The sequence below is a fragment of the Schistocerca americana genome, chromosome 9 (assembly GCF_021461395.2).
Source record: "Schistocerca americana isolate TAMUIC-IGC-003095 chromosome 9, iqSchAmer2.1, whole genome shotgun sequence".
NCBI lineage: Eukaryota > Metazoa > Arthropoda > Insecta > Orthoptera > Acrididae > Schistocerca > Schistocerca americana.
In genome coordinates this window covers 891,264-912,086 of record NC_060127.1, presented here as the reverse complement: position 1 = coordinate 912,086, position 20,823 = coordinate 891,264, and the positions used below count along the sequence as shown (strand labels likewise).

General features: G+C 42.5%; 1 protein-coding gene across 3 annotated transcripts in view; it reads left to right on the top strand.

The window, feature by feature from the left end:
• The window catches only part of LOC124550899 (zinc finger CCCH domain-containing protein 14), a 203,139-nt gene that overhangs the window by 20,061 nt on the left and 162,255 nt on the right, over nt 1-20,823 (top strand). For 2 of the 3 annotated variants that reach the window (XM_047125676.1, XM_047125675.1), the window contains exons 4-7: nt 4,418-4,714; nt 10,790-10,873; nt 15,935-16,144; nt 18,829-19,030. In XM_047125676.1, coding sequence (XP_046981632.1) covers nt 4,418-4,714; nt 10,790-10,873; nt 15,935-16,144; nt 18,829-19,030 — 793 coding nt within the window. The remainder of the gene's footprint in view (nt 1-4,417; nt 4,715-10,789; nt 10,874-15,934; nt 16,145-18,828; nt 19,031-20,823) is intronic. The other variant, XM_047125677.1, reaches the window with a different exon arrangement.

Here is a 20,823-nt window from a genome sequence, read left to right as displayed (position 1 = left end):
CACCTCAAAAAACTATCCAATCTCCTGGTTTCCCACCTCCAGAAAGGCAACTCACTCACCCTCCACGACCTTTCCAACAAACCTCAACCTCCTCTCATTGCACACAGACACAGTCTCTCTCGTCTACTCAATCTCCCACTTCCAGCTGCACTCCCCCCAAAACCTCAAAATTCTAGTCAACACAATCTGGAACCACAACACCCCAATTCAGTAGTTAACCTTTCCTCCAAACCTCTCTCCCAATCCGAAACCACTGTCCTGTCCAAAATCCTCAACTTTAGCCCCACTCCCGGATTCAACCAAACAGCCCTTGTCAAAGATTGACTGTCCTACACTCGTAGTCTCTGCTGGAGATATCACTTTGCCATGAAGAAAAATAATCCTAATCCTATTCCTAATGATCCAACTCCCCAAGACACTATCCAAATTGAACCCTGCCTGGAACAGTTCCGTTCTCCATCACAGCTGGACCCACCTCCTCTTTCTCAAAATCACCCTCTCCAAACCTTCCAGGAATTTCTCACTTCCAGCCTTGCCTCTCAATCTTTCTTGAAAAACCTTAATCCTACTCCCAACATCACCACAGCTGAAGCCCAGGCTATCCGTGATCTGAAAGCTAACTGATCCATCGTCATTCTTCCGGCCGACAAGGATTTCACGACCGTGGTACTTGATCGTCGGGAGTATGTGGCTGAGGGACTGCGTCAGCTTTCAGACAACAGTACATACAAAGTTTGCCTAGGTAATCCTATTCCTGATGTCCAGGCAGAGCTTCAAGGAATCCTCATAACCTTAGGCCCCCTACAAAACCTTTCACCTGACTCCAGACCCCACCGACACCCCGCACCCCTATCCTCTACCTACTTCCTAAAATTCACAAACCCAAACATCCCGGCCGCCCCATTGTAGCTGGTTACCAAGCCCCCACAGAATGTATCTCTGCCTACGTGGATCAACACCTTCAACCCATTACATGCAGTCTCCCACCCTTCATCAAAGACACCAACCACTTTCTTGAACACCTGAAATCCTTACCCAATCTGTTACCCCCAGACCATCCTCGTAACCGTTGGTGCCACTTCCCTATACACAAATATCCCACATGTCCAGGGCCTCGCTGCGATGGAGCACTTCCTTTCACGCTGATCACCTGCCACCCTACCTAAAACCCCTTTCCTCATTACCTTAGCCAGCTTCATCCTGACTCACAACTTCTTCACTTTCGAAGGCCAGACATACCAACAATTAAAGGGAACAGCCCCATTGTATGCCAACCTATTTATGGATCGCTTAGAGGAAGCCTTCTTGGTTACCCAGGCCTGCCAACCCAAAGTTTGGTACAGATTTATTGATGACATCTTCATGATCTGGACTCACAGTGAAGAACAATTCCAGAATTTCATCTCCAACCTCAACTCCTTTGGTTCCATCAGATTCACCAGGTCCTACTCCAGATCCCATGCCACTTTCCTCGACGTTGACTTCCATCTGCCCAATGGCCAGCTTCACACATCCGTCCACATCAAACCCAACAATAAGCAACAGTATCTCCATTATGACAGCTGCCACCCACTCCATATCAAACAGCCCCTTCGCTACAGCTTAAGTCTTCGTGGCAAACGACTCTGCTCCAGTCCCAAATCCCTGAACCATTACACCAACAACCTGAAAACAGCTTTTGCATCCCGCAACTACCCTCCCAACCTGATACAGAAGCAAATAAGCAGAGCCACTTCCTCATCCCCTCAACGCCAAAAGTGCCCCACTTGTAACAGGATACTTTCCAGGACTGGATCAGACTCTGAATTTGGCTCTCCAGCGGGGATAAGACTTCCTCAAATCCTGCCCCGAAATGAGATCCATCCTTCATGAAATCCTCCCCGCTCTACCAAGAGTGTCTTCCTGCCGTCCACCTAACCCTCGTAACCTCTTGGTTCACCCTATGAAATCCCCAAACCACCTTCCCTACCCTCTGGCTCCTACCCTTGTAACTGCCCACGGTGTAAAACATGTCCCATGCACCCTCCCACCACCACCTACTCCAGTCCTGTAACCCGGAAGGTGTACACGATCAAAGGCTGAGCCACGTGTGAAAGCACCCATGTGATTTACCAACTGACCTGCCTACACTGTGAAGCCTTCTATGTGGGAATGACCAGCAACAAACTGTCCGTTCGCATTAACGGACACAGGCAGACAGTGTTTGTTGGTAATGAGGATCACCCTGTGGCTAAACATGCCTTGGTGCACGGCCAGCACATCTCGGCACAGTGTTAAACCGTCCGGGTTATCTGGTTACTTCCCACTGACACCAACCTATCAGAACTCCGGAGATGGGAACTTGCCCTTCAATATATTCTCCCTTCCCGTTACCCACCAAGCCTCAACCTCCACTAAGTTCAAGTTGCCACCCTTCGTACATCACTTGTCACTCAACAACATCTTTGCCTCTGTACTTCTGCCTCGACTGACATCCTTCTGAATCTGCGTAGCGTATTCATCTCTTGGTCCATTCCTGGGTATATGTGCATTTTTTTTGCTGTTTTGTATATTTAGTTTATTATTGTCAGTTGAAAAAGTTATACAGCTTTTCGAGTGCTCTGTGAATTTTTACTTTTGGAAAAGATGGATAAAAGAATTTGCATTAGATTTTGCTTGTTAAGAGGAATAATGTGCAGCACCACATTGAAAATACTGACAGTCTGGAACCGTGCGACCGCAACAATCGTAGGTTCGAATCCTGCCTCGGGCATGGATGTGTGTGATGTCCTTAGTTTAGTCAGATTTAAGTAGTTCTAAGTTCTAGGGGACTGATGACCTCAGAAGTTAAGTCCCATAGTGCTCAGGGCCATTTGAACCATTTTTGTAATCGAAGAAAACAGTGAGAAGAATCTTTCGCATGGGATAGAACTTCTTGGCTTTTATTGGTCTTGGCTCTTCTGACAGTTTCCATCTCTTGTTTTACTCATAGTAGATTCTCGAGAACCGTTCGGCCACCCCGACTGGCTCTTCAATTACAATGGGGTACCACATCATGAGTTCCTCTCTAATAGTCATACAGTCACTACATGAAAGTTGTGTGCCATTTGCGTGAAGCGTTCCGAAGAAAAAACCAGAATTGTGGCAGAACAACTCCTGGAAATTGCATCGTGATAATGTTCCTACATACATCTCAATTGTTTGTTCATGTTTTTTACAAAAAAAAAGAAAACCATCGTGTTGTCTCAGCCACCATATTCACGGGAGTGGCCCCCTACAACTTCTTTCTATTACTGAGACTGAATAGAACCAAGAAAGGTTATCATTTTGCCACCGTCAATGATACAGAAACAGAATCGTTGAAGGAACTGTACACCAGAACGAAAAGTGGGTTTTAGAAGTACTTCCAAGATAGAAAAAATTGGTGGCACAAGTGTTTTATATTTAAGGATTATTATTGTCAAGTGGACAGAGTTGATGAATAAATATAAGAATCGGTAAGAAAAACAAAAATTCCTGTTACGTTTTGCTCGCACCTCGTACAGTTTGATTCCTTGGTAGAGATTACTTTTCTGAGCTTTTTCTTTTCTTGATATGCACATATCTTGGAGTTCTGTGTATAGTCAAATAGTGTGAATAGAATCTTCAAATAAGTAAGCAGTTTTTTGCAATGCATCTGATGATAATTTTTAGTTATTTTCCTTATGGGTCTGTTCTGTAGTTTGAATATCATAGTAATATTTTGTACACTTGATCACCATAAAATGGCAGGATAGTGGAGGACAGAGTTTATGTAGCAAAAGTAGATAACTGTGTGATACTCAATGTTACATCCTGATGACAGGACACAGCACTTTGACAATGCTCTTTGTCAGTATCTTTGATACATAATCCAATAGTGCACGCAGTACGGGCAGTGGGCAGTCCGAAATACTCTTTGGTCAGGCTCGGTGGTCAGCCTCGTTGTCCTGAACCGTCCCTATTTGCCAGCATGTGTATTGTAAATGGGATTTTTCATTTGTTCTGTGAAATGCCACACGGCATTTACACATTGAATGTGAGGATAAGATTCGAGTAATACGATCACTTTTGATCGTGTTCATGTAGGCTGTTGAACAATTGCCCTGGTTCAGTGGTTTACAGTCCCAATAGGTAGTTGTGGCTTCCAACAAGTTTTAAATGTAATTCCAAACCTTTTGTAAACTTGTTCTGACGTACATGCTTAACATCCAGTATTTAACGCATTAACTCATTTGTGAAGTAATCAAAAGTTTGAAGCTGATTTATACATGGGAGTTAGATTCTTTAAAGAATTCATGTTTACTGATTTTTCAGAAGCAAGATGTTGCTATCCCATTTATATCTCCAATTTACTCTGTTCTGAAATATCTGTATACTTGTTGTTTATGCTGTCAACAATGTCTCGTCATGTTTGCAGATACTAAGAAAGTTCAGAGTCGGATTTCATCAGACGAGGCTGCCCACAAGGTGAAGTCTGGCTCTAAGCTAAAATGTGAACAGGTGACCAAGCCCAAACCGGAGCACCCTCAAGACAGAGCCGGCAGCCACCGCTCCGAGAAGAAGCACACTGGAGTTGCCATCAGTGGTGGTGGTGGTGGTGGTGGTGGTGGTGGCAGCAGCGGCACCAAAAAAGACCGCAGAAATGGCAGTAGTGGCAGTGGGGCTGCCACAGAGAAGAGCAAGAGGGTGGCCGACGGCAAGGCACCTGAACCGGGTGAGCTCACACGATTGACACTTTTTAAGGGTTCCACCGTATGGAAGGTTTACGTTGAGGCGATGCTGCGTTACGCTATTACTTACACTGAATTCTTCATCGAGTCAACTGTGGCACCAGTTTCTCGATTGACAAAGTGGATACTATTTGGATTGTGTGACTCTGAATACTTAAGCGTATTTGCACAAAGAATTCCAGGAAAGTGGTGACAGTGGCCTGATACATAGATAAAACCACTTGGCAAAGGACACTAAATTGGTACTCAAGCATTTCTGTACAGTTCATCCTAAAAAACTTGTAGATGTTACCGCAGTTCATTAAAGTGAAAAAAAAAGAAAAGAAGAGAAAAAAAAAGACTGAGCGGATACAGAATGGCAGAGGTAACTCCTGTTTTCAATAGCTGTCTTTGGGCAGACGTTTATACTGCAGTCCCAAGTTGACGACACAAATATGTCGTAAAATTGTAGGACACATTTAATTCTCACAAATTATAAGTAGTTTGTAGAACAAGAATCTCCTCAGTAGTAATTGACACGGATTCCATAAAACTCGATATCTCACAAAACTCGGCTCAGTGTGTTTGTTGTGTGGTCCGGAAGCATCACCCAGGCCAATGCCACATTCCTTTCACTTCCACAGCCGCTTAGACAACAAAATGCGATCTTATTAAATCTTTGACTGGATCCAGGATATCGTAGGAGATGTGGAAGGACTGTTAGTAGTTTCAAGTGTTACAGAGCCATTACTGTTAACGATACATACATATGTACATACAGACAGTTCAGTGGAAAATATAGGAAATTCTGTGTGGCTCTGTCTAAATGCTGCTGTTGTGTAAGTATGAGGTGCAACCTAAAATATCTAATAAATTCAGTGTAAAAATCAGAAAACTATACTTAACATCCTAATGTGCTCCGTCACCTTCAGAGTAGTCACCTCAGGCATGTATGCAATGACCTCAGTGGTGTTCCCATTTTTGGAAGCACTCCCGGAAGTGCTCGGGACCCGTTGTGATTCTGCTCGGATGTCTTCAGTGGTAGAAGTCACACGCAGCTAAGCCTGGCGACTAGGGAGGGCGGGGGACTATTGCGGTGCTGTTTTTGCCAGAAATTTCTTCACAACGAGCAAGGTGCGCAAGGGTGCATTGTCACAGTACACTGGCCGGTCTTTCTTTTTCCACAACTCTGGCTGTTTGCACCAAACATTTTCCTCTCGGTTGCCTCAGAGCCTCGCAGTAAATCTGCCTGTTGACAGCCTGACAAAATGGAACAAACTCTTTATGTACTATTCTCCGAATATTGAAAAAAAAATCATCAGCATTGACTTCATGTTGCTACAAACTTGTCGAACTTTTTTCAGCCACGGAGAAGGTGGCGTTTTCCATTGTGATGTTTGCTGGTTCATTTCAGGGTCATAACTGTAGACCCAAGATCCGTCACCTAGTATGCCTCTGGATAAGAATTTTGGACCCTCTCAAACTTTCTGTTGTAGTTCTGTGCACATCCGAATCCAGAGCTGTTCCGTTGGTCGGTGCTGAGAAGGCGAGGGACAAATTTTACTGAAATTCTTCTCGTGCTCAGTTGGTTGACCAGAATTCGTCAACACATACCGCACGACAGCTCGAGTCTTTTACAAACATCGTGAATTGTATGCCTTCGGTTTTTGTAAATCACGTTGTGCACTTTCGTGATTATTTCTGGTGTCGAGCGTGTTGACAGTCGACTGGAATGTTTGTCATCTTCCACATATTCTCGGCCTTACTCGAAGTGTGTGGACAGTGCAAATGTTCTTGCTTGATTCACTGCACTCTCACCAAAAGAGTTTGTCAGCATGCAGTGGGTTTCAGCTGCTGTTTTCTTCACCTCGAAACAGAATTTGATGCAAATCCATTGCTCCTTCACATTATCCATTCACAGTTTGCAGAAGCGCTGAAATACGTTGTGACACGCATCATTGCGCATACCCAACTTTGCGCTGCAGTAGCTAAGAAGTGTACCTCGAGACATCTAATGGCAAAATCTTGTACTGCTGCCGATTTGACCAGTACGGTGAAATTCTCAGATATTTTGAGTAGCACCTCATATACAAAAGCTGCAATGCCAGAAGACTGCACTGCTGTTCAGGAACACTTGCAGAGGTTGGTTTGTCGGTATGGCGGCTGGCAGTGGACCGCGAACAAGAACAACTGGAATGTACACTGCATAAATAGGTGAAGAGAATCGTTAGCGATTCTAAAGTGGAAGTGACCGTGTACGACAAATTGTATGAAAAGCAGATGGCAAATTGAGATTCATCGCAAGAATGTTAACGAAATTTAATCACTCCACAAAACGAATGGTGTAGAAAACACAGTCCGTTGATTCTCAAGTATCACTTGTTGGTCTGGGAAAATTGAGAAGATCGGACGAAAAGCAGCACCATTTATTTACGGGACTGTCCAGTACGTGTGCGAGGGTTACAGATATGCTCGACAGCTCCGGTCGCGAACACGGGGGAAGAGGTGTGGTACGTTACGGAGGAGATTTGCACGTCGTGCCGTTCTCAGTTCTCCCTCATTGTGCTTCCAAAATTTAACTATCTTACTCCCCACACACGTCATTTCTCACCTCGCTTCCATTTCAGACATTCCAGGACAGTGGAAACATATTACTTGCTCACATGCGCATATTGTGAAAGGACCTTGATGTTACAAATTTGTCAATCTGTGAAACAGTCTTGGGTCCCTTAAAAATTAACCATTAGTTGGCAGCGAGTGCTTGCAGCAACTTGATTTTCTAGTTGGACAGTGGTACAGTCAGGTTGGAATATCGAAAATAATCTGATCGGAGTGGCCAAAGATGCTGGCCGTGCATGTGTGCTTGTATGAATGTGTGTGTGTGTGTTTCTTTTCTGAAGAAGGCTTTGGCCAAATGCTTACATGTAACAGTCCCTTCATTTTGCCTGTCTACAATTTGAAATGTATTCTTTACAGTGATTTTCTAGTCAGCAACTGCTACTACACCCCCCCCCCCTCCCTCCCCGCACCCATTGCAACCCCCCCCCCCCCCCCCCCTAGCTAGTGCCATGTCAATAGGCAGAGCCCACCGATCCTTTCCTTGTGACCGCCTCCAAAACCGGACATTGTAACTTGTGTACAGACTAGATATTTCGCCAGGAGAAAAGTAGTGAGAAAAATGTTAAATGAAGTTTTACTGTATTTCATGAGCTGCAGCTTGTAGGATAGTCCTAAATGCACCACCCATTTCTCATTTGTTGTGTAGTTGGATGTTGCTTTTAACCTTCCTCTACAGCAGTTTTGATAGCTTTCCTCATCTCCCTTGTGTACAATATTATAGTACAATAGCCTCGAGTTGTTCTTCATCCTTCTCAGCCTAGCTTTCAACAGTACCAGGTTACTGCCATTCGTTACATCAACTTCCAGGTAACTTTTGCATTTCTCGACCCAGTAACAGTATCATCACTTTGCTAAATTATAATCTATTCAGTATCTTGCTGTATTTCCGGCTACAGTCCAGGTTTACAGTCTTCTTTTGAGTAGTCGGAACAAAGTGTGTGTAATTATGAGACTTTTCACTTTATTAAAGTCCATTTGTGTTATCCTGTGGCATTTCTCCACTGAGATTGTACTGACTGACTGTATTCATTCTCTGTTCTCATCACACTGTGCTCTCAGCTCGTATACTGGGGCTTTTACTTAGTACTGCCCCTATACTTGCATAACTTCTGGAGTGCGTGTTTCTGAAACTGTCTCGCTTCTCGGGCCATTTTATTGCACAAAGTCCTAGTAAGAGAATGTCGTGTTTAGTGGTCTCCTGTTTTACATTTTCTCGCTTCCCACCCATACTGATAAATCTTCCATTAAGAGTTACTGTCGTAACGTGTCTTTCATGCCTAGCACACTTATCAATCCCAGCATGAAATACAAATTCGGGTCTGGTTTACCTCTGGAATGTTTCGTTATGTGGCCCACCATCATTGCTGCGAAGTGAGAATGTCGGGTGGCTTTCTCTGCTCTTTCAGTCAGTCCACCTTCAGGAGCAGCTTCTCAAGGAAAAACTGACCCTACACCTGCTTTGTCGCCCACCTGGTAAGCTGTCTTCACTTCTTATAGGGGTCCGTCATCCCCATCTGCCCGACGTTTTGACCCTGCACCCTTTTTGCCGCTTGCCTTGCAAACTTCTGCTCTCTCTCTCTCTCTCTCTCTCTCTCTACTGCAAGGAGTCTGGTGTTGGGATTTTCTAGACATTAATGACATTTCTTAGAATCTGCAGTCCTTTTAGAGAGGTACTACAAAATTGTAAATATTGAGTTCTTCAGTGAAATACAGGTTCCACAGTTGACTATACTGTGCTAATCGGCAACACACAAATTACTGTCTGCGTCATGATAATTTGGAAATAGTAGCCTGTGAGGTACTGTGTTTATCGAACTATATGATAATCCCAAATATAAGTCGAGCTCCTCTTTTTTGAGAGGCTCCTCAAGAAATTTTTATTCTTTTACGTATTCTGACTTGTCAAAATTACAAACAGATATACTGATATAAAGTATCTGTCTAAAACGGTTAACATTATACTTATTAACTTATGGCATTCGTTGTGTCTCCACATTTTATTTATACAAAAGGAAATAAAGTAAGAAAGAAATGATATAGATTAATTTGTTTCTTTGCTTCCTTTTTTCACTTGATATTTAATTGAATAATCTATAGTACCAGCACTACTTTTCAGTCACCAACATCCCTGATAGAATGATATTCATTTGTAATCCTACTGAAATTTTTGCGCTAATGGCACTCCTCCATCGTTATGTCTGTAGCGCTAAATATGCGGCGCTTTTCGAACCCTTTCATTGTCAACTCACTTGACATTCCACTCCAGGGAGCCGGCATTCACTGGCCCAGCACAGATATTGAGGGTTACTTAAACCTTCCTCTCGGAGTGAGGGCACAATCACCTCAAAGAAGCCATACGCCATAAAACTGTCGCAAGCGAGCCTTAAATGGTCTGTTCACAAAAATGTCTGTTACCTGAAACTGTGGCGTCATGCCTCCAGGAATTATTACAGAGTCTCAGTTGTCTTTTGATATCAGATGCTCACCTTCCTGGGTGACGTCCCCAGAAAAAAAAAAAAAACCAACACCAACATTTTCTTTCTGTTAAGCATGGAGCTTGGCACTCTCTTCCAAACGACCTCAGCCAGTATGAGATTTTCACTCTGCAGCGCAGGGTGCACGTATATGAAACTTACTGGCAGATTAAAACTGTGTGCCTTACTGAGACTTTGCCTTTCGCGGGTAAGTTCCGCCCTCAGCCCTTCTAACATCAGGTCATTTGTCACTCGTCCCTTTTGTTGAAGACAAGCCCTGCAGGTAGTTTTACTGTCAGTATTGTCATCTTGCAAAGAATAGTGTGTGGGAGCAGCTTCGGGCATTAGTGTTATTGTTTCCTTTTCATTATCAGACATTCTTATAGGATAACTTCTAACACTTTTCAATTCAGTATTGACATTTGATGCCATATCAAAATAAATAGGCGTCTCATCGGTGTTGCCCATCTGACATAACAAAAAGTCGTGCCCTTTTGTCAGATGGATTATGTATGCCGGTACGTGAGTAGTGTTTCGTCAGACACCGTGGGAACCCACTGAGCTAGTGTCATCGGGTGTCGTAATGTAAGCTCTGCCCTCTTCGGCATCCTTATGCACCAGTTAGTACTCACTCCAAATTCCACGATGCCTGCCGTTGCAGAATTCGTATTTATCTCGACATCTCCGGTTGGATAATTTCTCGAATAATTGGGAAGCCTTCAGAGATATTTTTATCCCTCTTACCAAAAATCGAGCAATATTTATTCTATTTCTCTTTTGTTTTCATTCAACAGAGATCTTAACTTATCGAGCCCAGGAAATTTGCCAAATGCAAATTTCACAGAGTATTTTTGTGATGTAATTTTTTAAAATTGTTATATTTATCACTCTACATTTTGTCATTATTTTCCTAACTGAGTGGACCAGTATATTTTGGGACAGTTATTTATTTGTTTCTTTTTTTTTTCTTTTGTTGCAATGGCACAGCCTCAGCAAAAACAAAGATTGTTCTGATGAACAGTGACGATGATGAGGAAGACTTCATTAACATCAAAGCTGATGCTGAAGCAGGTATGAATATTTAATGTTTTAAAAGCTATTTCAATTTTTTTCATTTCGTGTTTGCAAACTGTAAGTTGTATGGCTTTATCCAATCTCCTTTTCTAATTTGTAGGGCTAGTTTGTTACATGAACATATTATTTGCTATATACACATTTATTTCTATATGTTCAGATTATTTGATCAGTTCAGTTTCTTCACGGTCGTTTTAGAAATAGTGTATCTAGTAATAAGAAATGATTTGTTGCTCAGTGAGTTTGTTTGTGTGGTTGTCCTCTGCAGTGAGCACAGAAATATTTGTTTTGTAAATAAAAACTGCCTTTTCTTGCTGTGCTGTATTTTATTTCCCTCAGATGCGCTGTACCTTTTTCACTTTAAGGCATCATCAGCGGGATAGTTCTTTGGGTTTTACGTCGGCATCTGCATCACATGGTGGAGGTCGCAATACAGCTCTATTTCCTGAAGGCAGCAGTGGTATCGAAGTTGGTTTCCAGGTGTATGGATGACATAGGAACTGAAATTGCCAGCAGGAAAGCAAAAGCAGAAATGCTGAGCTTCACTTTCAAATGGTTTTTTGCAAAAGAAAATCCAGGAATACTGCCCCAGTTTAAGTCTCCTGTCACAATCAGAAAGGTGACCAATATAGATATAAGTGTCTAAATTCCGAAGAAGTTCCATTTTGGAAAAAATCCTCCTTATTTCTGCCACATTTTAAAAATGCGGAGGGAAGCAGCTGAGAGTAAATACATCACTAACCAGTAGTGGGAAATGGGGGGAAATTTTCTGCGATATACAAGTAATTTTTAACATTTATAGCTACTGAATTGTGACTCACTTTCTTACATTTTTCTCTTCAGATACCATTTTTAATCTGTTGATGAGTAGGTGTATTTCCCACACTACTTCTATTAAGTTCGAGCATACTGCATTGTGCATTGGCTGTAGACAAGAAACTAATGGCAAAAACTTTTTGCTCTCAGCTCAGCAATTGAGGGACTGAAAATCCATCGACAAATAGAAATGTTGTAGCGACTCAAACGTGGATGCTGCATTCCCAAGTTGTGCCCGGTCGATTGAGCTATTGGGGTGAAAGTTTTGAGACCGAAGATTCACACTGGCCCTAGCCTTAAAAACTGGACGTAGTTTCTGAAGAAGCCTTAATGTCCTCAGTTATTTTATTTTTATGGCTATTATGCTGTGGTCTGACATGTTGCTGTGCCTAATGTTTTGACGTCTAATGGTGTAGAAGAGTCTTAGTTGATTTTTGAACACAAATGAGCTCGATGGACCGAACAATTTATATGTAACCGTGCGATGGTCAGGTCACGTCGTCATCCGACTGCGGCCTGAGATCGCTTAGTTGTGCCGGCACGTGTTACGGAGTGTGTATCACCGTGAGCTTTCTTCTCGACATTTGTTAAGTTACTACTGTGTAGTTTGCCACTAATCATTATCCTGGCACTTTGATGTGTATTATGTCCCCAACTGGTTTAAGTAAAAGGTGGCTTCCAGCTTTGATATTAGCAATGAAACAGAAGGTGGGAAGAAAGTTCACCAAGATTTAAGTACTTATAAACACATTTTTACTCTTACAGCAAGTAGGGACACTGTTTCAGGTAAATCACACAAACCTAAAGGCTGTGAATTTGGCTATGTGTCTAAGAATTACAGATACAAACAACTTAAACTGTAATGATAACGTATAACGTAGAAAATGTGTGACAAGTGAACCATACACTGTTTTATAGGCAGAACACTTAGAAGGTGCAATAGATCTACTAAAGACATTGTCTACACTACTCTCGTCTTTTCTCTTTTGGAATACTGCTGTGTGGTATGGAATGGTGATTGACAGAGGATGTCGAAAAAGTCAAAGGGCACCTCGTTTTGTGTTATCATGATTTTGTGTGTGTGTCACAGGTACAATACACGAGTTGGTGTGGCAGTTATTAAAATAAAGGCATTTTTTGTTGCAACAAGATCTTTTGTGAAATTCAGATCACTAATTTTCTCCTCTGAATTCAAAAATATTTTATTCATTATCATAATTAAATAAAATATTAGGAATCAGAACTTGCAGGGAAAGATTTACGTGTTCATTTTTCCTGAATGCTGTGAGAGTATGGGATGGTAGAGAAATAATCTGAAGGTGGTTCAGTGAAGCGTATGCCAAACATTAGAGTCTAAATTGTAGAATAATCGTGTAGATCTGGATGACAGAGGGAATAAGACTACCGAAGTAAAATCTGGGACTTTTCAAAGTAGGAAGATATGTAGAGCTTAAGCATTCCACAAGTTCTGCCATTAGGGACATTAGGGAAACCGAGAAGTCTCTTTGATTTCTCCCATTGACAGGAAGTGTCTCATCAGATCACAAGTGTTGCCACCAAGATTGTATGGTTTACCCAAAATTCACAAACTAGGTTTTCTGCTAAGACCTACTGTTAGCGATATTGGTTGCCCGACCTATGGCACTGCCAAACACTTGGCATCTCTACTATAACCATTCTTTGGAATAACTGACTTAAAATTAAAAATTTTGCTCATTTCATTGAAAAATTAATCTCCCAAGCTGAATCTGAGAGAGATTGCGGCTAGTTTTGATGTTTTGTCGCTGCTCGCCATGGATCCTTAAAAAGTGAGGACATATTTGGAATGTAATTTTTGCAAAGGATATGGCAAATCTCTGTAAACACTGTCACACGTGAACTTGCTTTCAGTGGGACAACAAATTCTATGAATGAACTAATGACAAGACTACAGGGAGCCGACCTAGTACAGTTGTAGCAAATTTCTGCATGGAAGAGCTGGAAGAAGCAGAACAGAAGTCGATGACATTTTCGTTTCTTAGCCTTGTGAAGGAAACGGTGTCATGTCTGAGAATTCCTAAATTTTGTGAATTATGTTAGTTCTAATATAAAGTTCACAATAGGGAGAGGAAAGTTGCTAGAATTTATTTTTTGATGTTAATTACCTAGAAAACCTGACAGAACTTAGAGGCACAAAATCTACAGAATTCCACTCATATGGACAGATACCAACTGAGGTATTATATCACTTCGATGAAATGACTTACTCTACACATTTATTATATTTATGAACAACAGTCATGAACTGTCCTGTTAAATTTTATTAGTAGGTGTAATGAGTTGGGGAAAACATATTGTGTGGAGAATTTGTACCATTTGCACACATTAACCAGCACGATGGATGCAGCATTTCCGCGAGAAGGAGCGATGTTGGTCACACTGTGGCACTTGCTGGTTTGGTTATTACTCCTCACAGCTGCATCCTTTGTCGGAGACAAACTGCGCTCCACGAAATAGTGCACACCGTGAGAGTAGATGGTGTCGTGAAAAGAAAGAAGAGCCATTTTGGCTCTAGTTTGCTCTTAAATTTGAGAGGGAGCTGTCTCTTAACTGTCCGTCAATTTGTAATACTGCAGACAAAAATTGCAGACAGTTGTTATATGGGATGTTCAAAAGTTGTAGGAGTTGGAAGAATATAACTGTTTCGGTCGTTAGCTTATTGGAAATAGACAAGCGCAATTTCCACCTCTGGCACAGGCCAAACAGTATGAGAGACGAAGTCCACGAAAGGAAGAAAGAAGATATCGAGGGGGGAGATATACTCCAGATAAGCGAGGCGGTAATTTCTGATCTGTACTTATCAGTATTGGGATTATTAAGAGACGTCTCCCATTGTACGTTAATTAAATACAGCAGGGAACAGCCTGCTTCATGACTGTTCCAAGCAGAAAAGAAGAGTAATTAACACTTTAAGTGTTTTTTACCCCCACTTCTCTGTCCTGGCAGGTTTGCCTTAGCTTTGCAAACTAGGAATCAAGTCTATCCACGTGTCCCAATTCCTGCTTGTAATCCATGACAACAATCAGCTTTTGCGCGATGCAATTTTTTGAATTCGTTTCTCAAAGCGTGTATTCACAGAATGTGCCATATGTCGTTTCTCATTACGTAGGGAACTCCTTTCTGTCTGCCACATTGTGCTGCTGACAGTGTCAGTTTTTCCTGCATTGTGTGTGTGTGTGTGTGTGTGTGTGTGTGTGTGTGTGTGTGTCTCTGTGTGTGTGTGTGTTGCTTAGCACAACTTAGACAAGTTGTTGTCCTTAATGCTAAAGACTGCAAATGGCACCAAATCTTCTGTACTATGACCTCCACTGTACGTGTCGGCGCAACTCCACGTCTCGGGCAGCAATCCGCTGACGCCACGACTCTGTCACACGATTACGTATAGAATGTTCAGCTTTCCGAGCTAGTTTTAGTTCAGAAACCGACTGTTGAAGTCGGTACAGCCTCTGAGGTTGTGTGCGACATTAGGTGGTGAAATGTTTGGTACACAAATATATTGCAGTCTGTACCCGATGCCCGCACAATTGAATTTACCGAGGCCTTAAATACTGACACGGAAGAATGGATTCTGTGACAGCGGAAGCACACATTATCGTGAGTCCTCTTCCCAGGAGTGCCGTGTACGAACATCAGTTGTTGTGACTGAGTAATTCACTGCATTTCTGAACTCGGCTCTCACGCTCTGAGGAGGTATAGGGGGCACAGGATAGACGAGAAATCAATTAAGCTCAGAGCTCGATTGTTTTGGTTCTATAGGAACTGACATGTGTTTTCAGGAAAAATAATACGTAACGTGACCCAACTACAGGTGCATACTATGCTGAACCTTAACAGACACCGACTGACTGTGGTGCACGAAACAGCAGTAATTACTGGGGCTCGAATTACCGATGTTATTACGGTAATTAAAGCAGTGCACAAAAGAATAAAGTGGAACGGAAACTGAGATTATATAGTTTTGTGGGTGAGGTTAATAGATTCTTGTAGTTCGATAACTGCATTAACAGAAACGTAGTGGCTCGCGAGACATTTCACCCGTAGTTCCTGTCACAGTTTCACACTTCCGGAGAAGGAACACGCAGTTGCAAGTGGGTTAGGTTACCATTTTTGTGCTGCATACTCCTTTTACTGAGCTTACGTGTTATACTGGCTAATGGAATGTTTTGTGGGTGCCAGATTTTGAGTGATCTGTCTATTTTATAGAGGCCTTGTTGAAAGCAGAACTGCCCGCATCTGCTAAGCGACTGCAGGCAGTGGCGGTGGCGGTGACAGTTAGGGGTGCGGAGACTGCTCAGAGGCAGAGCTGCACGTCGCCAGAGGCCGCGGCGAGAGCGGAGCCGCGGCAGCGGCAGCTCGGTGCCGCCGCACCTGTCGTGAACGCAGTCTCTGCACGGGACGTGACTGCAGCTGTGGGTGAGGTGGCTGCACTGCACTGCACTGCACTGCACTGGGTCTTTCGCTTCCTCTGATTTGAAAACACTGCGAGATACGATAACATTTCAGAATAGAGAACAGAGTTAACAAATGATTGATGCTGATAAGTGCTTCAGAAATGGAAGATAAACATAACAGAATTAACAAACAGTAGTTTCAATTATGTCACCGAATACCACATTACAATTATGATACTGATAGACGCTGTTTCAGAGGACCTAAACATATTTTAAGGAGTCGGGAGGTTAATATATACTCTCTTCTGTACAGTCATTCAAATTGGGGTGGTACAAACAGTATTGAATCAACAGGTTAGCCTTTATTGGGGTTATGTTGTCACTTTCCTTTTACATCTGGAACCAGAAGGTATTGATAACTTTCTGTACGACTGGTGGTGGGTTATACAGATGAAACCTCCTCCGAGCATCGTATGGTCGCAGCGACATTTCTGTATGTTCAGATACTTCTCTCGACCCATGCTACCCTTGCCTATGAGGTTATTATTTACAACTGGTTAAACAGGAGACTATACAGGTAGGAGCATGGAACAGCTTGCTCACTAGGTAAAACACTGGAAACAGTCATCCTGTGTGGCATTCGTAGTGACCCGAATGAACAGGCTCGAGCCGCAGTACGTAAACAGGCACTGAACCACCTCTAGCCTCGACTACACATCATTCGGAATACGTGATTCGTCTGATTGTAGGTAGATGTGATGCATCACGTTGATTGCGAAGAGGCAATATTGCGACTTGTCAGATTGCACCAAATGCCTGCATTCGACCACCGCCCAGTTTGTGTGTCATTCGGACCACCGACAGCTTTACGTGGTGCAGTGAGGGTCGTCCTTTTCTGAGGTAGCTGACTCTCGATGTCTGTCGCAGGCAGTTATCTCCGTGACATTCTCTCTGAAACGATTTGATACTGCCCGGCATTTGCCGATAGCAGCAGTTCCTGTCTGGTTTGAAACAATTGTCATCGACGAGGTGCGACACTCGTCTCCCTTCCGATCCTGTTTGTCATTTCACAACCGCCAATCTTACTCTGTGTCATGAGGTTGCGAGTGGTACACCGGTCCCCGTAGGTAGGTTTGACACTCCACAATTTTAAACCCTACGCCCGGTATTTACTACTTTAGGTGAAGCACGTTTTTTGCTGCTGATATACTGCCTTCAGTTGCTCAACTTTATTTTTGATGACTGCAATTTCATTTAAAAATCTTTATTTAAGATTTTGACCTTATCATCTGCTTCAATTTACCATGTAGCCGTAAGTGTTTGAACAGTTGTCAACTTATTGAGAAATTTGTAATAATTAATAATACTTTCATGTTAATCTCGTACGAGAAACTTTGGTTTTAAATATACTCCCAGATGATGAACTGAGGCAAATGTAACAAATAAAAATCTCGATATAGTGTTTGTAACTGTTGCTATAGCTCCTGAACACATTGGGCTTAAATGTAAAAATAAAATACTGTGAGTGTGTAATCTGGTAATAACCGGAGAAAATGCTTCCACAGTTACAGGTCTGCTGACAATGTGTTAACAACTCTTCCAAAAAAGTTGCAAGTTTTCTCACCAATTTTATGTGCCTGTATGAACTCGTATACACTGTAGCAGATTAATGTAAATAAGAGAAAACTGCATCAGCCGAGAGGTAGATTCGGCACTGTAGTGCACAACTGGGGTCAGCCACACCGGAGGTGGAACGGCCCGTCCTTCCTCGACCCGGTGAGTTGTGAGAGGGACCTACACTTTCACGTCGACTCTTCTGAGGATCTAAGAAATAATAAGAACAGATGCCGAGATCCACTGGGGCTGTATTCGCTGACCCTTACATTTTATCATCAGTACCATTGCACCACAGGTTAATCGCCTCTGGCTATCTATTAATGTAGCGTTCAGAGTTAGTTTCTCACATTAATTCTCTCTGTCAGCTTGTGGCACTTCCCTAAAGATTTTCATTTGCCGTGGGATATACGGAAGTTAATAAATTATCCAGGTTTTAATACTGGAGTGAGAATTTGCATTTTGCTTTGCTTTAATCTGTAAGTATTACATACATAACATGTATTTTTATTACCTTTTTGATCCAGATTCGTACCAAAATCCTCCGGTGCAGTAGTGCTAAAATTTTTTCACTTGGCGTTAGTATTTCTTCCGCCCCTTTTTCTCGTGTCAGGCGTGTCAACTCCCAAACACCTTACTGCAGTTTAAATGAGGAACTGGAAAGTAGCAAATGGAGTACAGGTAATGGCAGCAGTTAAGGCGATTTCAGATACTGTAGTTGAGGTGCCAAGTGGTTGACAGGTACACAGATTAGATGGAAAATATTGCTAAGAATTCTGACTGTGTCCTCCTTAGGAATGAAAATGCACACACACGAAACTTGTAGTCGGGTCGCAGTTCCCGTTTTTTCAGCTCTGAGAATGGACTGTCCAAAGGCCCTGCAACATTTTCAGTGTCTCATCCATGCCTTGTAGACTACTCGGATCCTCGACTGTAGGGCGAGTGGTTACCGTTACTCCTTCCGTTACCGTACGTGATGTTGATGTGCCGGAATGTGTACTTGTTCATCGTGAGGGGTGAAGGTAAGGAGTTGTTCCAGGTCTCACACACATTTGGTTTGCTCACCCTGTGACCTCCTTCTTCCTCACGCAGTACACAGTACGAGCGGTGCGCGGAAGGTCCGGCCGACAGTGCGCCGGGTTGTGACTGCGCCGGCCTCGGTTGTCGCCGTGGCGACAAAGAGGTCTGCGGGCGAAGAGGACGGCAGAGGCCCGGCAAAGAGGGCCGCCGTATGCGTCAGCGAGGAGGCTGTGTCGAAGAGGAGCCTGGCCAGCACCGTGGGCGTGACCGACAGGTGGGTGCCAGCAGAATTCACAACTGCAGAAAAGTTCTGCTATTATGTGAACGAAATGCCCGGTACTGGCAGAAGAAACGGCGGTGTAGAATGTTAGTTATAATTATTACTGATCTTTGCAGCAAAATAAAACTTTTATCCATTGTGGATGTGAACACTGTGACTATAACATGAAAAGGTTTTCAGAAATTACAACAACCGGTCGCCTTTTTAATTAGACGTGTTTCAGTAAATTAGGACTGGATTCAATCTGTGGCAAGATAGAAAATGAGAGCAAATAAGCACGACACGTGGCACAGTTTCACTAAATATTTACGGTATAAGTTCTACTTGTAGATGTTACTTGAAGTTATTAGATTCTGCAGATACATATTTGTTACGTGTAGCACTTTGGAAAACATTATTTACATTTACAGATTGTTTTCACTCTCTACTATTAACAGACTTTGCCGCAGACACCGACTTTCGCATATTATAAATCGTAAACAAACGGAAGACTGTTACTGAACTAAAGGCTCAAAGAGTTCATGTTGAACTGAAGATGATGTTGATTAACACTCACAGTGAAAAATATTATATCTTAGTTACAGGGAATATATATGCAAAATTAACTTAAATTAGCATAATTGTGTCTTTCTTGCAGGAAATATAAATGCCAAATTAATGTAAATTAGTAAAAACAGCTGCAGATTAACCACTAACTTGTCGGTCTCAGATGTTGTATGCCCAGTTCAACCAATATATCGAGGAAGAAAATGGCTCGAGAATGAAATTTTCACTCTACAGCAGAGTGTGCGCTGATACGAAACTTCCTGGCAGATTAAAACTGTGTGCCGGACCGAGACTTGAACTCAGGACCTTTGCCTTTCGCGGTCAAGTGCTCTGCTGACTGAGCTACCCGAGCACGACTCACGCCACGTCCTCACAGCTTTAATTCCGATAGTCGTGCTTGGGTAGCTCAGTTGGTAGAGCACTTGCCCGTGAAAGGCAAAGGTCCAGAGTTCGAATCTCAGTCCAGCACACAGTTTTAATCTGCCAGGAAGTTTCGTATCAGTGCACACTCCACTGTAAAGTGAAAATTTCATTCCAGAAATATCCCCCAGGCTGTGGCTAAGCCATGTCTCCGCAAATCCTTCCTTCCAAGAGTACTAGTTCTGCTAGGTTCGCAGGAGAGCTTCTGTGAAGTTTGGAAGGTAGGAGACGAGGTACTGGCAGAATTAAAGCTGTGAGGATGGGGCTTGAGTCGTGTTTGGGTAGCTCAGTTAGTAGAGCGCTTGCCTGCGAAAGGCAAAGGTCCCAAGTTCAAGTCTCGGTCTGGCACACAGTTTTAATCTGCCAGTAAGTTTTAATCTGCCAGTAAGTTTTAAATCTGCCAGTAAGTTTTAAATCTGCCAGTAAGTTTTAAATCTGCCAGTAAGTTTTAAATCTGCCAGTAAGTTTTAAATCTGCCAGTAAGTTTTAAATCTGCCAGTAAGTTTTAAATCTGCCAGTAAGTTTTAAATCTGCCAGTAAGTTTTAAATCTGCCAGTAAGTTTTAAATCTGCCAGTAAGTTTTAAATCTGCCAGTAAGTTTTAAATCTGCCAGTAAGTTTTAAATCTGCCAGTAAGTTTTAAATCTGCCAGTAAGTTTTAAATCTGCCAGTAAGTTTTAAATCTGCCAGTAAGTTTTAAATCTGCCAGTAAGTTTTAAATCTGCCAGTAAGTTTTAAATCTGCCAGTAAGTTTTAAATCTGCCAGTAAGTTTTAAATCTGCCAGTAAGTTTTAAATCTGCCAGTAAGTTTTAAATCTGCCA